This window comes from Pholcus phalangioides, unplaced genomic scaffold (assembly GCF_987345545.1).
Source record: "Pholcus phalangioides strain wild (caught in Gottingen) unplaced genomic scaffold, Ppha-v1.0 ptg000015l_1, whole genome shotgun sequence".
NCBI lineage: Eukaryota > Metazoa > Arthropoda > Arachnida > Araneae > Pholcidae > Pholcus > Pholcus phalangioides.
This window is the reverse complement of record NW_028301608.1, coordinates 89453921-89475611: the sequence shown is the minus strand read 5'-3', so window position 1 is coordinate 89475611 and position 21691 is coordinate 89453921. Positions and strand designations below refer to the sequence as shown.

The 21691-nt window shown below is 38.0% G+C and overlaps 1 protein-coding gene across 3 annotated transcripts in view; it reads left to right on the top strand.

Moving 5' to 3' along the window:
• LOC149076987 (protein hu-li tai shao-like) overlaps positions 1–21691 on the top strand; it is a 62449-nt gene that overhangs the window by 8820 nt on the left and 31938 nt on the right. For all 3 annotated transcript variants that reach the window (XM_089244718.1, XM_089244717.1, XM_089244716.1), the window contains exons 2-8: positions 9762–9936; positions 10181–10472; positions 14069–14299; positions 15565–15708; positions 15804–15902; positions 16115–16339; positions 17840–17970. In XM_089244718.1, the coding sequence (XP_089100844.1) occupies positions 9764–9936; positions 10181–10472; positions 14069–14299; positions 15565–15708; positions 15804–15902; positions 16115–16339; positions 17840–17970 (1295 nt within the window). In that variant the 5' untranslated portion in view covers positions 9762–9763. The remainder of the gene's footprint in view (positions 1–9761; positions 9937–10180; positions 10473–14068; positions 14300–15564; positions 15709–15803; positions 15903–16114; positions 16340–17839; positions 17971–21691) is intronic.

Sequence of the window (21691 nt, the reverse complement as noted above, 5' to 3'; positions counted from 1 at the left end):
CTATTCTGCCAAGGCTATTCCCTATAATGAGATTTGAAGTTTCAGCCGACGAAAACGCATTGACATGCTTGCTCTACCCTAAGTTCAAAGAATAAATGAATGTGAAAGTGAAGGTCAGAAACAATGACAAAGATCAGGAAGTGTGGATGAAGAGATAGGCCTAGAGGACAGTTTCCTTAACCCATGAAGAAAATCTTGGTTAACCCTTCAAGACCGAGCTCGATCGATTGTGCAGGAAATACTTAAAAACATTCATGTTTTCCGAAATTCCCCGGTCTTAAAGGGTTATAACAAAATGAATTGACGAGTGTGTGAAGAAACAAAACAGCAAAATTAAACGTAGCCGAGTCTCCGTACAATGTTGCTTTATTCTGTCAATTCCACAGAGAATTTTCAATTTAGAGTAAATGAGAGACAATTTTGATTCATAGATGTTCATTATATAAACTGAAGAGCCAAAAAAACTGGTACAGGCATGCGTATGCAAATAAAGAGATATAAGAGATATGGAACCAATCAGAGTACGGCGCTGCGGTCGGCAACGCCTATATAACACAAGTGTCTAACCTAGTTGTTAGATCGGTTACTGCTGCTACAATGGCAGGTTATCGAGATTTAAGTGAGTTTGAACGTGGTGTTATAGTCGGCGCACGAGAGATGGGACATAGCATCTCCGAGGTAGCGATGAAATTTGGGTTTTCACGTACAACCATTTCACGAGTGTACCGTGAATATACCTGTGTATTCCAAAATCGGGAATCCGGTAAAAATTAAATCTACGACATCGCTGCGGCCGTAAAAAGATCATGCAAGAACGAGACCAACGACGACTGACGAGAATCATTAAACGTGACAGACATGCAACCCTTCCGCAAATTGCTACAGATTTCAATGCTGGGCCATCAACAAGTGTCAACGTGCGAACCATTCAACGAAACATAATCAATATGGGCTTTCAGAGCCGAAGGCCCACTCGAGTACCCTTGATTACTGCAAGACACAAAGCTTTACGCCTCGCCTGGGCCTTACAACACCGACATTGTACTGTTGAGGACTGGAACCAATTGCTTCGAGCTGATGGACATGTACGGGTATGGAGACAACCTCATGAATCCATGGACCCTACGTGTCAACAGGGGACTGTTCAAGCTGGTGGAGGCTCTGTGATGGTATGGGGCGTGTGCAGTTGGCGTGATATGGGACCCCTGATACGTCTAGATACGACTCTGACAGGTACGTAAGCATCCTGTCTGATCACCTGCACCCATTCATGTCCATTGTGCATTCCGACGGACTTGGACAATTTCAGCAGGACAATGCGACACCCCACACGTCCAGAATTGCTACAAAGTGGCTCCAGGAACACTCTTCTTACTTCAGACACTTCCACTGGCCACCTAAATCCCCAGACATGAACATTATTGAATATATTTGGGATGCTTTGCAACGTGCTGTTCAGAAGAGATCTCCACCCACTCTTACTCCTACGGATTTATGGACAACCCTGCAGGATTCATGGTGTCAATTACCTCCAGCACTACTTCAGACATTTGTCGAGTCCATGCCACGTCGTGTTGCGGCACTTCTGCGGGCTCGCGGGGCCCTACACGATATTAGGCAGGTGTATCAGTTTTTTCGGCTCTTCAGTGTACATACATATTATTGTGAGCATACTGTAATTAGCTATTTCTAAACCTATTGCTTAATTTTGTATGAAGGTGATGGGTGTACCTGCCAAACAGTATTGCAATTAATACATATTATTGCACTTGGTATAATTTATTTTTCTCCTATTTATAATTCTTTTAGAGGGGCTCGCGGTAGCTCAGGTCGATAAGATACTCGCCTAAAGTACCGAAGGATGTGCAGAGGTGTCGAAAATTCGTTGTACACAATTCGTCCATGTCAGAAACTTATGACACGAGTACAACAAATGGTGACATGTCCACAGAAAAGATTGCTACCGCAGGAAGCCCCATACCGAGGGGTTCGCACGCACCTCTCAGTGAATATTGAGAATATTTCGTCCTTGTCAGAAAACTTTCCTGACACGGGTACAACAAAAAACGGCGACTTGACCGCAGCAAAAATTGCTACCGCAGGGAGTCCCCCATCGAGGGGTTAGCGCACCAACCTCTCGATGAGTATGAAAAACGAGCCTGCCGTTCGGAATCGGCAATAAATTGTAGGTCCCGGTATAATTAGCCCTCGCGTGCAGAAAATGACGTTGGTGCAACAAGATCAAATTAATTTTTTAAGTTTTTTTTTTTTTTTCATTCTGAACAAATACCGATAAACCAAAAAGTGAAAGAATTTTTTAGTTCGAAATTTTTTGGTCAAATGGAGTTATGCGATTTTTCTCCAAGTTGGTAATATTTTTATTTTGCTGATCTAAGAAATTTTGCTTACAGGAATGCTTTTTATGGTTTTAGAAACAGATATTAAATAGTTTCCCCCTTGTGGATTCATTAAATCTTTACCCCGTGAATCAAACTGGTGATGATTTTTATTTTCACTTTTGGCTCGGTTTATAGTTTTGAGAGATGGTCATCTAGCTTGGATGAGGTAATTTCAATTTAGCAGTTCGTGACCACTTCTATTATTGAAAGCTCACTCGCTCATGTTCACAGGTTGCGTTTTAGCACATTGGGGGGGGGGGGGCGCTTTAGCCTTCCCTGCACAAATGCAATAGAGAATATCGCGTGGGTGAGCCTGATATTCAAGTTGCCTCCTCCATCTGTGGCTGTGGTTACATTGTTTAATATCTGCTAACTATCTAGCTGGATATTCGCGGAGGCGGCGGTCGTCGTTTCTTTGACGATAGCATATGGCTTCTGTGAAGCTATGGGGCGTAGCTTTTTGAGATCAGTTTCTGTGATACTGCAACACGAGTGCGTGGGTAGAATCAACTTTTGATGTTGCTCTTATCTAAAAAAAATTCAGCACATTCTAGGTAAGTATACAGACCTGCCAACTCTCCGGATATTTTGTTCTTTCTCCGGATTTGTTAAAAAATTCTCCCGGATTTTAGCAGAAAATCAGATTCGGAAGAAAATTTTTTTCATTTATTTAGGTTTTCCCTGAGTTTTCAGGATGTCATGACATCAATGATTTTGTATGCTCAAGATTATCATCACTAATAGCATTCAAGATTATATTCTGCTCAGGGGCTTTTCAGAACCTGCTTTGGGGGGGGGGGGGAAGAAACACTTTTTCTTAATTTGATTTAAAAAAACCATTTTTTTTTGGGTCCGCGGGGAAGGCCCTCCCACACCGGGTGAATCTCCGTATTTCTGGATTCCGAAAGTTGACACGTCTGATCATATTTAATGTAATAAGAGTTTTAGAATAAATATTTTATACCCATGAATATTTCAAACATGCAAAACTGCATATTTTATTGCAATAAGGTTCACATTGGCATTTCGCTACTTTGAGAACAAAATATTCCATGTAATCTGCATGAATTATATTATTTTTTATTATTAATGAAATCTTAAGAAATTTGAGGAAAGTGTTTGATTTTCAGAGAAAATGTTGCTGCTTCTAAATGTTGCATCCGTGCACAGTCTATTACCTCATAAAAATATGCACATATTTTGCTAATTTTACATTTAATTCTTTATCTGACTTCTACTCCGCGGATTATGCACGGTAAATTACGCTATGGTTGCAGGATTTTTTCAGGAAATTGTAGGATTTTTGTGAGAATATTACATGATTTTTGCTTTTTCAAGGTTGGCAGGTCTGCGTATATTATTTTATTGGTCATGCCAAATTTGTTGGCTATCATAACCATGATAAGTGACCCCGTGAGAAAGAGTGACCCTGCAATCAGAGCCGCGATTAGATGCTTAGTCAGTCGGGACAAGCACGCATTTTGGCGCCCCCTTATGTCGAAAGAGAAGTTGAAGGGTGAAATTAGTGTCTCCGGGGCACCAGATCCCCCTGCTCCCTTCTAGTTGTGGCTCTTTACTTGCAATTTTATTTGGTCTCTTCTCTTTGGCGTTTCCTATGTATACATCTTGTATTGCATTTTTCTCGAATGGAATTTTGCTTCAATTCGTTTCTAGTGATTGCTATAGAAACAAGGACGTCTAAGAAATGAGTACTCTTCCAACCGTGACACTGACCCAGTGCGAAAAGGATTTTAAAGCCTAAAAGTCTGCGGGGGGGGGGGGGGGGAAGGTTGCGTAAGATTTTTGGAGTCATTCTCACTCGCTGTTGGCATACCGATGTTTGTTGTCAAGTGGCTGTCGTGAGTGAAGAGACTACAGGCTTAATCTACCAATGAATACGGTTTGGATTTCGTGCCGTTCCTGTAGCGTGTACGGGAACGTGGGTGGGAATCTTTCTAAAATGATTGTGTACCATTGATTCGCTTTTATTTTTATTCTTCTGGGTTTCCATGCGAGCAAATTAGAGGGCAACGAACGGCGTTTTCTCCCATGGCTTTGCGTCTGGCCGAGCAGCGCCTACCTGACACTGGCGCCGGTCAGAGAGGGATCAATACTTCCCAACGCACGCACATTGCCCAGAATATACACATCTTTCTCTTACATTGCCCTGCAATGGGTTTTCTGTTTCGTCCTCACGCCCATCTCTTCCCCAATTTCTGCCACCTATTTTTTTACACATTGCACTCGATGGCGAGTGGCATGTGACATAATTGAGAGAGAGACCTTAATAATTTGTTTCCTCGCGCGCGCGCGCTAGCCTAGCCGTGTAAAATTTTTTCCCCTCCTCTCGAACTTCAAGATTAGATCTTTTCGTTTCACTATGAATGGCCTCTTAAAGGAGTGAAACGTTACTCTTTCCGGCATCAAATGAGAAAAAAGTGATAGCTTCCGTTCACTTCAACATTTCGTCAACCTCATTCATCACATTTGTTCCATCACTTTTGGCGCTAGTGATTTCATTACAAAACAAATCAAAACTACGCGAACGACTTTCTCTCTCCAGCAAACGTGATGGATCATTCGTCTGGGTTACTAAAAGCTTCCATGATATAGTTTGATCCTTCCTCTATTTTTTTAGAAAATGCCAAATTTTTCACATTTTTGTTGAATTGGAATATTTTCTGATTGTCTGTTGATTTTCATTTTTTGTTCCCACGCCCAATCGTCTCGTATTATCTTGAGTGTATCGTATCTCAAAGCGATGCCCTCAAAGGGTGAAAGAAATGGAAATCTGCTTTTGAAATGTGTAACTGATATCTCGAAGTGTTACGCGTGACAAGAAGGGGTTTTCGTAAACCGAGTATGGAGATTATCTTTCTTTGGAGATGTTATTTATGCGTGGGAGCCCTGTAATCGAGGGAGAGAGATGACTACTGTTCTTGATCACTTTGAGGAAAAAAGCCGACGCTGCTGTTTATCTCGTGTCGCAAGATCCTATTCCATTTTTTTTTTGATTGATATAACTGCTTTTAGTCAATTCGTGTTGTGGATGAAACACGGATGTTCTTCGTTTGTTTCATGCTATTTAGATTAAAATATGAAACCATCTTCCTATCAATTCATATTGATTTAAAATAAGGGTAAGATGAAGTTTTGAGTTGGTGCAGAGAGAGCACTGTGGATATAAGAGGAAGTTGATGTTTTAAAATAAGGCTGGACAAATACCAGTCGCCACGGAGACTAAAAAATTGGTATTGGCGCCAAAAATGTTCTTTGTAGTTCCTGAATTGCAGGCTGAGAGCAACACAAAATGTTTGGAATTTATAGTAGAGCATATCTGCCAATATGAAATAGGGTCACCATTCCTGAAAAAGTCAAAATCATTATTTTGGACCTTTTTCTTTGGGTAAAATTTTTTTTTGAGACTAGATTTTTTGCGATTTGTCTAGCCCTGTTATACGCGTATGAAAGTTATTTTGTTCCGATTGTTTTTACATAGCGATCATCACAGGAACAAAAAAAGAAAAAAAAATGCACATCATGATTCAACATCCCGGATTAATCAATGTTAAATACGTACCACACTTGTATTGTTTTAGAGAGATGTCTGGATTTCAATTTTTTTGTAACAATTTCTATCTTGGAAGGAAAAAAATGTTTAAGCATTTTATGATTCGAGGTGTGTTTCAGGTTCGACTTTTAATAACTATTATAGAAATATTATGCATTGTGTAGAGAAATCGAATGAATATGAATTATGAATGTTTCCGAGAAAGTAAATCCCGGAAACAAATTTTGTATTGAAGGGGAAAAAAAAGATGTAGAGCGGAGATTCCGAAATTTTTTACGTTAGCTTCGCAGTATTGTTGGAAACTAGATTGCTATTCAAATTGCCAGATTCAAATTCCATAGAGGAATGTGTACGAGATGTATGTACGGTTAAGTTAGTAGATTTACAGTTCAAAATGATGCGTGTCACCCGTGCCTCATCTCGATGTTTTGGTACCTTAAAGTGCAGCCGTGCTGTCCAAATTACGAATGCATTTTTTTGGAATATTTATCCGTAACAGTGGCTATATACGATTTTGGAGAGATTTTTATGAAGCTTGCGTTGCGCGTATGTTAGTGTTTTTTTTTTTTTTTTTGAAAACCAGTACTTTAACTTGGTTTTTGTAATTAATTTTTTTATGTATCGTATAACTTAAAAATATTATTTTATTTCAACTGCTCAATTCGTTCTGAGCTTTTTGTAACGCATATATATATAATGCGCGTGTGTGTAGAATACGAAGGTTTTCGACAGCTGGCTGATGCGATGTACGTCTATATAGGAAAGAGAAAATTCAACTGCCTTGGCGCGGGGATCGAACCAACGTCCTCTTCCTTGCCGGGCGAGCGCGCTAGACCACAAAGACAACGGATACCTCAACCTTTCTTTAGAGCTCGTGTGCACTGTGCGGAACCATAAATAGACGGCCGAAGCTAACTCGGGCCAAAGCCCACAATTGCTGACACTGCCACCAGATGGCGACTTATACGAGGACGATATTCGTTGGCTTTGTAGTCTAGTGCGCTGGCCGCTGTGGTGGTCGAGTGGTCATAGTGACGGACTCGCATCGCGGGGACCCGGGTTCGAGCCCCACCGTCGCCACAGTGGTGGTCGGCTGAAGTTGGTTTTCTGTGGTTCCCAACTTCGAGGCGCAAATGCGAGCCGATCTCCCCATTAAAAAGTCTCGCCACAGAGAGCAACAGACCTACAAACAGTACAAATATTCAGTCACGACACATCACTCACTTCACTTATGAGATATAGATGGCAGCACTGAAAAATCATACACAACACTAGATACGCAGTCAGACTGTTAGGTACACACAATTACACTTCCGGCACAACTCGATAGGTAGAAAATTGCCCACGGCGATAGACCTGAGTTGTGCTCGGTCAAAAAAAAAAAGTCTAGTGCGCTGATCTGGAAAGTGAAAGGACGTGGGTTTGATTCCCCGCAAGGGCTTGAGTTGAACTTTCGCTTTCCTATATGCATCTTCGCATCAGCCAGCTGTTGAAAACCTTCGTATGGATAGCAGAGTGTGACATTATCTTCGTATTTGTAGAACAGCCCGCTGCATAAAAAAACATTTATTAGGAGGAAGTCAAATTTTATTTCGAGAGGTGCGGTGCTTACGTTACGCTCGCAAAATTTTCAACATTGCGGCGCTCATTATTAGAAATACGGTATTTCAAATCATAAGTGCCACGGCGCAACATTTTGGTATCCCTCTATTGAACTTGATTAATTTTTTTTTTTTTTGAAGTGATATTCGTTCTCTCACCCCGATCGAATGAATAAGCCGATAATAATATCGGGTGTGGCTTGCGTTTTTTTTTCTTTCATTTCTGTTGTCGACGTAGATTGAGGAAATGCTTTTCTTTTTTGCAAACGGAGGAGGAACTTCGTGGGTGTAAAAAGCTCTCATGAAATTCAGCGTCGTGAACTTTCGGTGCGTTTATATTGAAAGGGAACAATCTACACCGTAATTTTACATAAGAATTAAGCTAGAATCTGATTTTTTTTCCCCCCCTTCACATGAAGAAAACTTCGTTTTTGTGTGCATGCGTGTATAAATGAACGGAAACACAAAATTGAAGTCTCTGGAAAGTCTTCTTGATCATGTTGAAACTTTGCGGTTCCGAGATTTTCTTTCTGTTGAAGGATTTTTTTTTGAATGGAAGGCTAGTAGCCAAATAGACTAGCAGCGTTAGTATCTTACGTTGTTTTATTTTTAACTATTACGGGTTCTTTAAAAAAAATTGGAATGTTTATGGTAATTTGTCGCACCTATAGCATCCCAGCCGCCTTCTAATAGAAAAACAGGTTTTTCCTTTTTAAAAAGTGATAATAGTTGAAGGCCGGCTATGAACATATTTAAATTGATAGCGGTGCACGTAGGTGTCGAGTAGCAGCAATTTGTCCTTGCACCCGCGAAATTGCCATATTGTTTCGGATTCAAATATTTTTCTGGATATTGCCGATCGAAAAACTCGCTTTTAAATGTTCTTTTTTAATTCACTCTTTCTAGTGAAGTGTTTTTTTGCTCTGCAGTCAAAGCCAGAAATAAGTGGGTTAAGGGGCATGTTCCCCCCACCCACACCTTGAGTGGCTTGGAGAGTGGTGGTGGTAAATTCTAGTGATCGAAGTGCATTTTGAAAGAAATTGCAGAAACATTGTTTGTAAAACCATTAACTGGGGGAGGTGCTGGCGGAAAAACCGTCAAACCTCCCCCCCCCCCCCCCCCCCGCCATCAATGATATGAAAGCCTAGTTCGGCTACAGTAAAAAGAACTTTTGAAACTAGATACAAAACATATAATATTTATTCTTTGTGACCCCAAGGGACCAACAAATCCTTCCAAAAAGTTAGTGGAATTTTAATCCTTGTATGGAACAAATACAGAGATGGATATCTAATGTTTTCTGAATTTTTTTCTCTCTACCATTTTGGTGGGTTTCAAGTCAAGGTAGCTCTGTTTAGGACAAATTGAAAACGTTTTCATAATATTTTTCTGTTCTACATTATTGAAGTTATTTTTTTGTTAAATAATTTATTTTTACTGCTTCATACAAGGCCATAACTAGGTTTTTGCTGCCCGTGACAAACATTATTTTGTCGCACCCATGACAATAACTGTGTTCTTTGTTCCCACTTAAATTATGCTGCCGAGGGCAGTTACCCCCTCTAGTTCCGCCTCCTGGTTTCACATGCCCAAAGCCTCATGTTTATGAGATGAGTGTGTTGGGAAGGGGGGGGGTTATTTTTATTTCGAGAGAATACCTAAATTTGGACTTTTTCTTTAGGAAAAAAAAAGTAAACATAAGTTACATAGTATTTGTGAGCACCATCCTATGCTATTTGTCATAGTGCAAAAGATATATGCAAATAGGCTATTTGCATAGTGCACAAATTACATATTATTCTATACTTCTAATAATATTTCAGGAGGGTGGAATAGACACTCTTGACTCAATTTATCAATTCATGGTTGAAATAGTTTTCTTACTTTTTAATGCTGAGTTTTTGACTTAGGTATTTGTATTTGTTTTAAAGTAAAGGAACCCATCCTTAAGGAAAACTGAAAGGCTTGTTGCAAAAGGTGTGAGAATGGGTGAATCTGGTCTTGACATTGTGCAATTTTTTTGGCTGCTATTTCATTCCCAGAAAGAGACTTTTGGACGAATCGCATCAATTAACATTACACGCTGGAAAGTTTTATGTTGATCCTTTTGTGAAATTGTTGGATATGAAGACGAAAATTTTAAGATGTTTTAAATTAAACTATGTGTTCTTATTTTTACTTGTTTTATAGTCATGTCTGCTCAAGAAGATAATGTGAATGATCAGGGTGGCGATGATCCTAAAAGTCCACACCTGTATGATCCAGATGATCCTGAATGCCAAAAGCAGATGTGGCGTCCTCCTGACATTGATCAGGATGTGAAGGAAATGGAGAGGCGAAAACGAGTAGATATGATCATGAACAGGTGATGTATAGGAAAAAAAAACCATAACTATATAAGCTATCAAACTCTAACTAAACCAACTGAATAAGAGATTTTCCTTGATTTCTGGTTGTGTATATTTTGGTTGGTTTTTTAAATGTTAAATTGAAGTAAAATATTTAGGATCTGATTTGATCTAGTATCAGTATGCATTAAGTTCTTCCTTAATTGATAGTTCTTGAAAGGTATTTGTGAGCAAAATTTATTAAAGGTTATTTTCTTTCAGTCAAATGTTTCGTGAGGAGCTGGAACGAATTATTGAATCTCAGATGTGTGAAGGTTATGTTCCTGCAAACCTTCAGGCTCTGCAGCAAGTCACTGAATTGCTTCTTCCGCACAGTAGCAGAACTGGCTCATCTGTAAGGAGTGGAGCATGTGCACTGCCAATTAATGACATTCGTGGTATTGATGGGCTCAGGTTTGCGAAAGGAGAAAAAGCTCAACGTTGCAAATTGGCTGCAGTATATCGATTGATCGACTTGTATGGATGGTCAGAGAGCATGTTCAATAATATAACAGTAAGTGAGATCATTTACTTCTGAAATACACTCGTGTGCAAAATTAAGAGAATTTGCACGTTGTGTGTATTTTCACAAAAAGTACTGAAGCAAAGGTACTAATAATTCCACCGAAGAAGTATGCAAATATTCAGTGTCGAAAACGTAAATGTACACGTGTGTGTGGGTGGAGCTGTGACTACAGAGGGGGATAAGAGCTTGAGGCATTTTCCACGATTCGTGTACTTGTACTCCTCAGCGACATTTGCTGTGTTTCTCGCAAGAGTTTGGTAAATTTAAAATTTGTAAATTGTAAAAATTTTATAGCTATCAGGTAAACTGAGTACCACAAACATATGGATGATGGAATGAGATGGAGAATCATTGGTAGATTGGAGGCAGGGCAATCACAAGTACAGGTGGCTACAGGAAGCTCTGTTATGCCCAGTGTCATCAGCAATTTGTGGAAGCAGATTCAGGACACTGGATCCATATCGAGAAGACCTGAATGAGGTTGTCAAAGAGCCACAATGACCAATGAGGATCTTTTATTTGGCACTTTCAGCGTGGTCCCACAGGTGCTACAGCATTGCAGCTCTCATGTAAAAGCTGGCTTTATGCCAGAAGACCCGCTGTTTGCATCCCGCTAACTATTAAATCAGATACCATCGTCCATATTCCTCTGCGGAACCTCTAATGAATTGGTACATGTTGGAATGTGTGTGTATGTACAGTGAACCTTCCATGAAGTTGGTTTCTGTGTAATGTTTGATGTGTGTGCTGCCATCTGCAATCAATTTTTTAAACTGAGTTTTCCCCTCAATTCATGGAGCGTGAAGAGTAATGAATGAATAGTTATAACGTTGTAGGCCTGTTACTCTCTGTGGAAAGACTTTTTAATGGGGAGATCGGCTCGCATTTGCACCTCAAAGTTGGGAATCGTAGAAAACCAACTTCAACCGATCACCACAGCGGTGTCCTAGTAACTGCAGCACTTGAGAGCAAGTCTAGCATGGTACAGACAACTGCAGAGCACCATGCTCTTCACAGATGAGTCGAGATGCAGCCTGGACACTGATTCTCAATGTACACTTATCTGGAGAGAGCCTGGTACCTGATACCATCCCTCCCACATCAGAGAAACGGACCACTATGGTGGTGGAGTTGTCATGGTCTGGGCAGGCATGTTGGATGGCCGCACACCACTTCCTGTGTTTGGTAGAGGGTCAATGACTGCTAGTAGGTAGAGAGATCTTAGAGCCCTATGTTAGACTTTTCAGGGGCGCAGTTGGCTCTTAGTTCCTGTTCATGGACGACGACGCTCTTCCACTTCAGGCTCACCTGGTCACCGATTATCTGGAAAGTGAGGATATTCAACGTATGGATTGGCCAGTCCGATCTCCTGACCTAAACCCTATAGAACATGTCTGGGACGCTCTTGGGAGGGCAATTGTATCGCGCCATCCCCCTCCAAGAACCATCCCAGAACTGAAAACTGCCTGTGGCAATCAGTCCCACTCCTGCAGCAATGGACTCCTCAACTGCCTCGTGTCCAGTATGCCATCGTATTGTGCGACCTGTCTGACTGTGAGAGGGGACCATACCCCATATTAGACTCATTTTCTGTTCGATCTCACAACGTGGATTTTGGATATTCCTGCAGTGATGAACTTTACTGACAGTCATGTGTGTGTGCTATGACTTTTGTGTGGTACATCTTTTTCTGTTATAACTGTGTATTCGTACCAAATTTCACTAAAATCTGTCCACTAGTTTTTCAGAAATTTGACATAATATGCTAATTCTCTTAATTTTGCTCAAGAGTGTAGGAAAACATCTGAAAGGAAATTGATCTGCAAATTCTATTTATTTTTGCATTTTATATTTGGTAATCTGGTAATACCCCAGTGTACACACTTAATGTGATCACATCAAGACTCAATGTTTTTGATAACAATAATTAATTAGTTAATAATTATATTTGTTAATAATTATATTCGAAAAAAATTCAAATGGGACAACTGTTTTTCCTTCCCACATAATAACTTTCAAAAACATTAAATAGTGGTTTTTTAATTGTTCTAAAACAATATTTCCTCCCCTTTAACTGGAAATCCTTTTCTCTGATTCAAAAATTATGAGAAGTTTGAATACCAACTGTCTAATGTGTATCACAGATTACAATATTTTTTTTTATAATACACTGTTTCATAGGTTCCCTTGTGAAATTCTTCCGGCCAAAGAACTGTGAATGTAGCCAGCTGAAAGAAAGTGACCAAAACCTGAAGAAAGGGACTTTTTACCTCGCACATGCTTTTACTGCAGTAGTCTTGATAATTTGATAATTCAAGGTGAACAGACCAAGACCACCTTTGATTACTGAAAACTCAGATTATCCAAAAATGAGCAGAACATTTGGAGTGTGTGAGAAGGGGTGGGGGACTGTTTAACTACCCCCACCCGTTTCGCTTTTAATTCAATGACTTAATTCATTGACTTAATCAAGCCAGGCCTTTAACTAGGATGTTCGTAGGGGGGAAAGGGGGTGAGCAAACATGATTTTTTACTCCAAACACTGTAAAATTCAATGATTTTATATTGGTATTTTTGTACCCTCCTAAAGTTTGCCATCGGGGTAGTTGCCCCCTCCCCCGGCTCCAGTCCTGGGGACTTGATATGAATGTTATTTCCCCCTTTTTTCCATATAAATTTACTATAGGAGGGTCTGTGAAAAATTCTTTTCTGTGGTCTACCGAAGGCCCCAGTCAAGATATTAATACCTCTTTAGTCTTTGTCAATGCCGCTTCAAACTGAAATTACATTCGTAGGAAAACTAAGACAATATCAAACGAAAATCATTCTTAGTGAAAAACATAGAGATAAGGAATTTTTCAAAATTCCATTACCTCAGGATATCTGAAGTCTCAAAGTTTAAGACTGGAATTACCAAGACTACTGTACTGGAAAGAAATCGCAAAATAAGTGCTGTGTGTATGTATGTAGGTCATTGGGGGGGGGGGGGCAATTACAACATTGTGAACTGAGAGTACGAAAATTTTTGTTGACAAGAGAGCCTTCTGGCCTCCTACATAATATTGCAGATTGATAATGATAACTTATGAGGAAAAGATTAGCCTGGTTCAACCAAAGCTTAAAAATATGCAAAAAGAAAAAAGCTTTCGACAGAAAAGAATTGATAACTTAATTGACATTAAACTGAAGTCCTGATAACTATAAACAATTTTTCCCCATGTTATGATGTTGGTCTATTCTATACTTTGCAAAAGTGATAACAATACTCAAATGATAACATTATCTGTAATAGGGATAAGTAGCATCTACTGTAATGTTATTTTTGTAGTGCTGGAATCAAAATAGTCTTGATTTAATGTTTGTGCAAAACTTTTCATACGTAATATATACATGCATTTAAAATTTTTAAGGCTAAGTGAAAGTCAAATGTACAGAATGTTTTTAGAATTAGATTGTTTGCACAATATAAATGTCTCGTTAATTATTCCAATAAAACTGACCATTACGAGAAAATTATTGAAGTAGCTGATATATGAAAAAAAATTAAAATAATGTGTGTAACATTTTCATGGTTTGTTTTTCAGGTGAGGATATCACAAGATCAGGAGCACTTCCTGTTGCATCCTTATGGTCTTCAGTATCATGAAATAACTGCCTCTTCTCTTCTGAAGGTTGACATGCAAGGTAATGTCATTGATCCAGGAACCACTAATTACGGATTTAATCGTCAAGCATTTGTTCTACATTCAGCCATTCATGCAGCACGACCAGACATTAAATGTATCATTCAGCTTCATCATCCACCGTGTGTTGCTGTGAGTTTTATTTTAAATCTTCCTAAATTTTGTATCTGAAAAGTGCTCCTTCACCTTATTTTATTCTTGTGCTTCTTGATATTAAATCCATTTGTTTTTAATCATAAAAAATATTCAGCATTTAATTTTTCCATATTGAATTTCGGACAGTGCCATACTTAGAACTTGATTCTACATTTCTCAAACTTACCTAAATACCTTATAGGCATTAAGTGGTTTCAAACAATTTTTGATTCAAGCATCAGGTAGCTTAACCACAATTAATGTGTGTGTGTTAAGTTTTGAGTTTCAGTTAAATATGTTTGAAGCCTTTCTCAATGCATTCACTGGTGTTATCTGTGTGTAGTGCTCCACGCACGATGGTGCTGGGGTATCTCTGCAGCTCATATAGACCTACCTATTCTATTTTCTGCTAGTGGCAACAAAACAAATCTGGAGTCAAAGGCATCTGGCTCTGCTTGCTTGTTGTTGATGTTGTCCTACTCACTGACTTCTCTGTGCAAGGGCCACATTTTTCTCTATCAGCATTCCCGTTTGTATTATTTAAATATCAGTTGTAAATAAAGTGCAAATGTATAAACGAAATCATTTCATATATGAACTAAATGTGCTTTACCACGATCACTTTTAATAGCTTAACAGCTGATATATAATAAATGGGTGAAAGACTAGTTATGCTGATCCAGTGTTAATACATTTGCATTGGGCTATTTTATATTTTACTTAATAATTATACATATTTTTTTATACCTAATGCTATTAATAATTATATTATAATATAATTGCTACTACTACACTTCCTGTCTCTCTTATATAAAATGGTACGATATTTCAACATGTTTGAAGTGAGAATTTTTGTTTCCCAATACTGGTGTTACCTAAGCAATTTCTAGAAAAACTTCTCAGCTAGCCTTAGAAATGTTTTATTCTCTGAGTTCCTGATTTGTTTCAAAATAGGAGAAATTAATTTTATTTCTATGTGGGGGGGGGGGGGGGCATCCAAGAACTTCTATATCTGATATTCACATATTTATTTAGTTTAAGTATTATCTTAACACTGATTTTTATATTTGAAATTTTATAGCCTTTTTTATTTAAATTGGCTATTTAAAGCCAATGAACAAATTTTACTCATGGCTACAAGTAACAGCTGGCTATGAATTCTTTTTTCACCTGCAGATGTCACAATTTGAGACCTCTTTTCCAGAAATGTAATATGTGGTTATTTTCATTGATATAAAACTTTTGCTGCATGTTTTGTTTAGGTTTCTGCTACCAAGTGTGGGCTTCTGCCGATTAGTCAAGAAGCTGCAATGTTGGGTGAGATAAGCTACAGTGATTTTCATGGTACGCCTGTTGATCAGGCTGAAAAAGAGCAAGTTTCTCGCAGTCTAGGCCCTGTCAATAAGGTTAACAAAATTTTAACTTCATTAGGTGTCCCCCATTTCTTTCAAAACACATAATTTAGTAATAAACATTTGCTATAGTCTTGGATGAATTTCAGGTCATGATTCTAAGGAATCGAGGATTAATTACATGTGGTGAATCATTGGAAGAAGCTCTTTTTCTCATGCATAAAGCTGTCGCTGCTTGTGAAACACAGGTAAGAGAAATAACTATAGCAAATATTTAAAATTCTCATGGGAAAAAAAATATATATATATTCTGGCTTGCGTATCTGTCCTTCATGTTATGTAAAAGGTAAAGCTCACAAAAGCTATCAACCAGCTATTTTTGACTTTTTTTTCTTTTCTATGTTAATACTTTGAAAGAATTTTTTTCAGTGCAAGAATAATTTTGATTGTTTATTTTCAGATGAAACTGTTGCCTGTGGGAATAGATAACATACAGCTCATGTCTGAAGAAGCCATACAGAAGGAGAGAGAAATGGTAACATCCGGTTATCCACCTATGGTTGTTGATGAGGAATTTGCTGGTGGTGATGAGGACAAAGAAAAGGCAGAACCTAAAGAAAAACCCAAGAAATGGCGCATCTGGGATCTGGAGTTTGAAGCTCTCATGCGAATGCTTGACAACACTGTAAGTCTCATTTGTTGAATGATGCGAATTTTTTTGCAGGGGGGGGGGGGGGGAAAGACAAGCTATTCAATATGCTTTGAAAAAACTTTTTAAAAGGATTCAATGTATAACAAAGAAAGCTTGGAAAAATGTTTTCTTAGTTTATAGCAGTTTCCCAAATTTTTCTCTTTCCCAGATAACTTTTCTCATCCCTTTCTTGAGCAATCCCTATAGGATCCTATATTGCATCTGTAACTATTACCCCTCCTCCCCTGGTGTGTACCGTCACCCCTGAGAGAACAATATTGCCTACTTTGGGAACTTTGACTTATAGCATGCCTGTTGGTTTGTATATTCATTTCAGTTTGACCATTAATTAGTGATCAAGGAATTTGGCCTACCAATATTGTAACTAATCATGTAGAATAATATGTGCTTAATTTTCTTCAATTTGGTTGAATTAAAAAAAAGTGATACTTATATTTAAATTTTGTGACTTTTCTCTACATATTTATTTGCTTTTACTTGCCATAATATTTTCTAAAATTTGAACCACTTATAGACATACAATTTATTTTTAATGTCAGTCATGAAATAATAAGGGTTATATGAAAACATATAACACAGTATGGTGCCATATACAGAATTTACTTTTTTCTAGAAACTGATAAATTGACATCAGTGCTCTATAACTTATGTTTAAATTGAATGTTTGAGGTCAGTTTTTGGAAATTGCTATAAATCAGTATTTGGTTTGTTAATTATTGCGTAATATAATCATATTACTGTGAAAACCTTGATATAATGATACTCTGCAAAACAAGAAAAATGTCGCTGTAGGATTGGGGTTGGTTATTTGTATTGAAAGATGGCATATTATTATACGTTACAAAGTTCATGCTATTGTCAGCATCGCTTCCGAATTGGCATTGTTAGTACCACCATAAATACCATTTACAGGTATTTGCTCTTATCAAAAATTTCCAATTAATAAATGAATATAATTCAGTTTTTTCAACTTGTAAAGTAGTTTCGTTTTTCGTTTACAACACTTGCGTGTGCTACTTAGAGAGTAGCTTCAGGGAAACTTTCAGAGGGTAGATAGTGCAAAATAATGTTGCTAAACACCCTCAGAGAAGAAGAAACACTGGTGATGAATTAAAAATATATTGGGGTGATTTTTGACTGAAATGTAATGAATATTGTAATGGTTTTGAAATACATTTCAAAATATTATGGGGGGATTCATCATTGTACATAGAGAGGAGTTTAACATTAAACTATAGGCAATTTCAATGAAGATTCAAGAAAATACTGTTGCAGAAGGATTTGCCATTATATCAAGTATTCACACACACACACACACACACACACACACACACACACACACACACACACACATATATATATATATATATATATATATATATATATATATATATATATATATATATATATATATATATATATAATAATCATTTAACTATTAACTAATAATTATATTACATTTATGTTCGTCAGGGTTTTCGTACTGGATATGTATATCGCCAGCCTATGGTTCGCACTGATCAGATTAGACAGAAAAATGAAGTGGAAGTTCCTCCTTCTGCTACTTCATTCTCACAATATTTTGGAGAGGACAAGTGGTTGAGGTTGGTTGCTTTTATTATTATATTGATAAAATAATGCTTTTACATTACAAGGATACATAGTCAACAGTCAGTACTTTAACACATAACACACATTCCTCAGAAACGGTCATCTTCACGTTAGTCTTCATCATCTACGTCGTCATCATCATCACAAGCACATACTTAGCACATTCCAGCATGTTCCAATTAGTTTCAAATTCTTCAAAGGAATGTTGGAGTTGCATGTGTGGATTAGTAGTATTCAAGTAGCTAGCATCCTAATCTAAACTGTTTTGATTTTCATTGAACTGAGGGAACAACCCATTTGATACATATAAGTTGGCAACATGCTTATGTTCAGAGGAATAATGTTTTCATGTCGTGCGTGAAGATTAAAGTATGTTTCATTATTTGAAAAATTAAGGTGGAAACCTTTCCTAATCTGAGCCAAAATTGACTATTAAATTATTATTTTTTGATTTGGGTTTATTGTATGTCATAATACTTTTTAAAAAGAAAAATTAATTTCGATCAATATCTTTACTAGAACTATTTGAGTTAAATACACATGTGTACCTTGGGTCTTAACTTGAAAAAAGAATTATTATATAAAAACCATTTAAAACTGTTAAAAATGATCACATATGTGTACTTCTGGAGCAAAGAGGTCAAAACCATACATAATTCAATCTTTTTGTGGCCTTGTCCTGTAATTTTAATGAACTGAGGTTTTATTGTGGTTCTTGTGTTAAATTTCTACATGAAATCAATCGTATCTTGCCTACAGATGCGATTGATTTTTTTAAAATTGCAAAAAACACACGCATCACAAAAATATTTAACAATACAGAAGAAAATAAAAATTATACATATAAAAGAATATACATTATGTATTCGCTAATTCTTGTATCAAGAATTGGCGAAGGCAAGTATTCAGGTTGGTTTGAAAATGAATCTGCAAAAGATTAAAGTTATGTTCAATCCATTTGCGTTGAAGATGATAATCTTGCTCAACAACATAGAGATTGAAGAAGTAGAAAGCTATGTATACCTGGCACAAGAAATTACCATGGACAATGGAATCATTAATGAAATAAACAGAAGGATCGGGATTGGATGGACAGGGGTGAAAGAGCTGAGCCAATTGTGCCAAACTGCACCGAAACAGTTCTCTTGCTACATGGTGCACCAAGGTGCAGAATTCCTGTGCATTTGTGCCAATTCTTGTTTGTGGTTCGCGGAGGTACCGCTAATGCACTGTAGTGCGTCAAATATCCGGAATTCAGGAAAAAGAAGCATGAACATTTTGTTCATGGGACGCGTTCTTTCCGAGACACGAAAAAAGATGCGGAGGGAGAAACTTCAATTTTTTTTTCACTTCCCACCATCTACCACAATCCCGTTATCTCGTGACCTTGGAAAGTAGTTCTACTACCTTGAAGTATAAAGTCCTATACTGTTATTGGTTAACCGGTGGGCTATCAAAGTCCCTGAATGCATATGTAGAATTTTCCGATTTCGGAGAGCGTTTTTTTTCAGCGGGTTATGTACTGAAAATAACGGTAATTTCGCGGCTGCCAACCTGCATTCAAAGACGGCATACATTGAAAAAGGGGGATTGGTTTACTCGTTTAAATTACCGAATTTTTTCGGAGATGGTTGGGAAAAAATAGGATCTGTAAAAACTCTAGCTAAAAAAAATATTCATAGTTTTGTCATCTAGCCACTATGCGGTCATGTGGTTATCGTTGGCGGTTGCCGATCGTGACAATTTCACATTGCGAAAATCCGGATTTTTGTGAACAGGAGCGGCTCGAGGGAAAAAAATTTCTACCCATACAGAATCTATTTTTGGCACTACTGACGACTTTTTTTTTGGTCAACAAAGCTTTTTTCACCCTTTCAACTCCATTTGGCACCCCTCCTAGAGCGGCGCCCAATATGGCAGCACGGTCCGCCACTGCATTGGGGGGGGAGGGGCATGTTCTTAACAATAGTAGTCATTTATTACAATAGAGTTTATTGTTAACAAATAAATAAAAGTCTGTTCGAACATTGAAAATTTTTTCCATCCAATGCTTTAATGGAATAAGACATACAAAATGTTATGTTCAAGGGCATGAAAAATATGAAAAAAAATTGTCATTGAGATGCTGAACTTCTGAAAGCGACTCGTGATAAGTAATCTATTAACATGCTATTAGGTTGAGAAATTGTTTAAGTAAATAAGGTATTTATATTTTTCTCGTTTTTTGCATTTTGATTTTAAATTTAATAATTCCTTTAAATTCTGTGAGAAGCCAATTTTTTTTTTCACGTTAAACTCTTATTATATTCTGCACACACTTTTTTTGCTATATCAGGAGGAATAAGATTTTGGTGTTCAAGCAGCAGAAATTCTTGCTGCCTAGGTTTTCAGTATGCATGTTGCTTAATTTGAAAAGAGTAATAATTTTTATTCGTCATTCGTCGTTTCTTTAATGACAGATAAGATAATTCAGGAAAAATTTAAACAGATTTTAATTTGTGAAGGAAAATTATTTAGAATTATTTGTTTCAACCATTTTTGGCAAAACTTCTGGCATTTCACAGCAAAATTACTTATATTGCAGATATAAACTGAAGAGTGAAACACTTAAAACATTCATGTTTTCTGAAATTCCCCGGTCTTAAAGGGTTATAACAAAATGAATTGACGAGTGTGTGAAGAAACAAAACAGCAAAATTAAACGTAGCCGAGTCTCCGTACAATGTTGCTTTATTCTGTCAATGCCACAGAGAATTTTCAATTTAGAGTAAATGAGAGAATTTTGATTCATGGATGTTCATTATATAAACTGAAGAGCCAAAAAAACTGGTACAGGCATGTGTATGCAAATAAAGAGATATGGAACCAATCAGAGTACGGTGCTGCGGCCGGCAATGCCTATATAAGACAACAAGTGTCTGGCATAGTTGTTAGATCGGTTACTGCTGCTACAATGGCAGGTTATAGAGATTTAAGTGAGTTTGAACGTGATGTTATAGTCGCCGTACGAGAGATGGGACATAGCATCTCCGAGGTAGCGATGAAATTTGGATTTTCGCGTACGACCATTTCACAAGTGTACCGTGAATATCAGGAATCCGGTAAAAAATTAAATCTACTACATCGCTGCGGCCGGGAAAAGATCATGCAAGAACGGGACCAACGACGACTGACGAGAATCATTAAACGTGAGAGACGTGCAACCCTTCCGCAATTTGCTGCAGATTTAAATGCTGGGCCATCAACAAGTGTCGGCGTGCGAACCATTAAACGAAACATAATCAATATGGGCTTTCGGAGCCGAAGGCCCACTCGAGTACCCTTGATTACTGCACGACACAAAGCTTTACGCCTCGCCTGGGCCCAACAACACCAACATTGGACAGTTGAGGACTGGAAACACGTTGCCTGGTCTGACGAGTCTCGGTTCCAATTGCTTCGTCAAGCTGGTGGAGGCTCTGTGATGGTATGGGGCGTGTGCAGTTGGCGTGATATGGGACCCCTGATACGTCTAGATACGACTCTGACAGGTACGTAAGCATCCTGTCTGATCACCTGCACCCATTCATGTCCATTGTGCATGCCGACGGACTTGGACAATTTCAGCAGGACAATGGGACACCCCACACGTCCAGAATTGCTACAAAGTGGTTCCAGGAACACTCTTCTTACTTCAGACACTTCCACTGGCCACCAAAATCCCCAGACATGAAC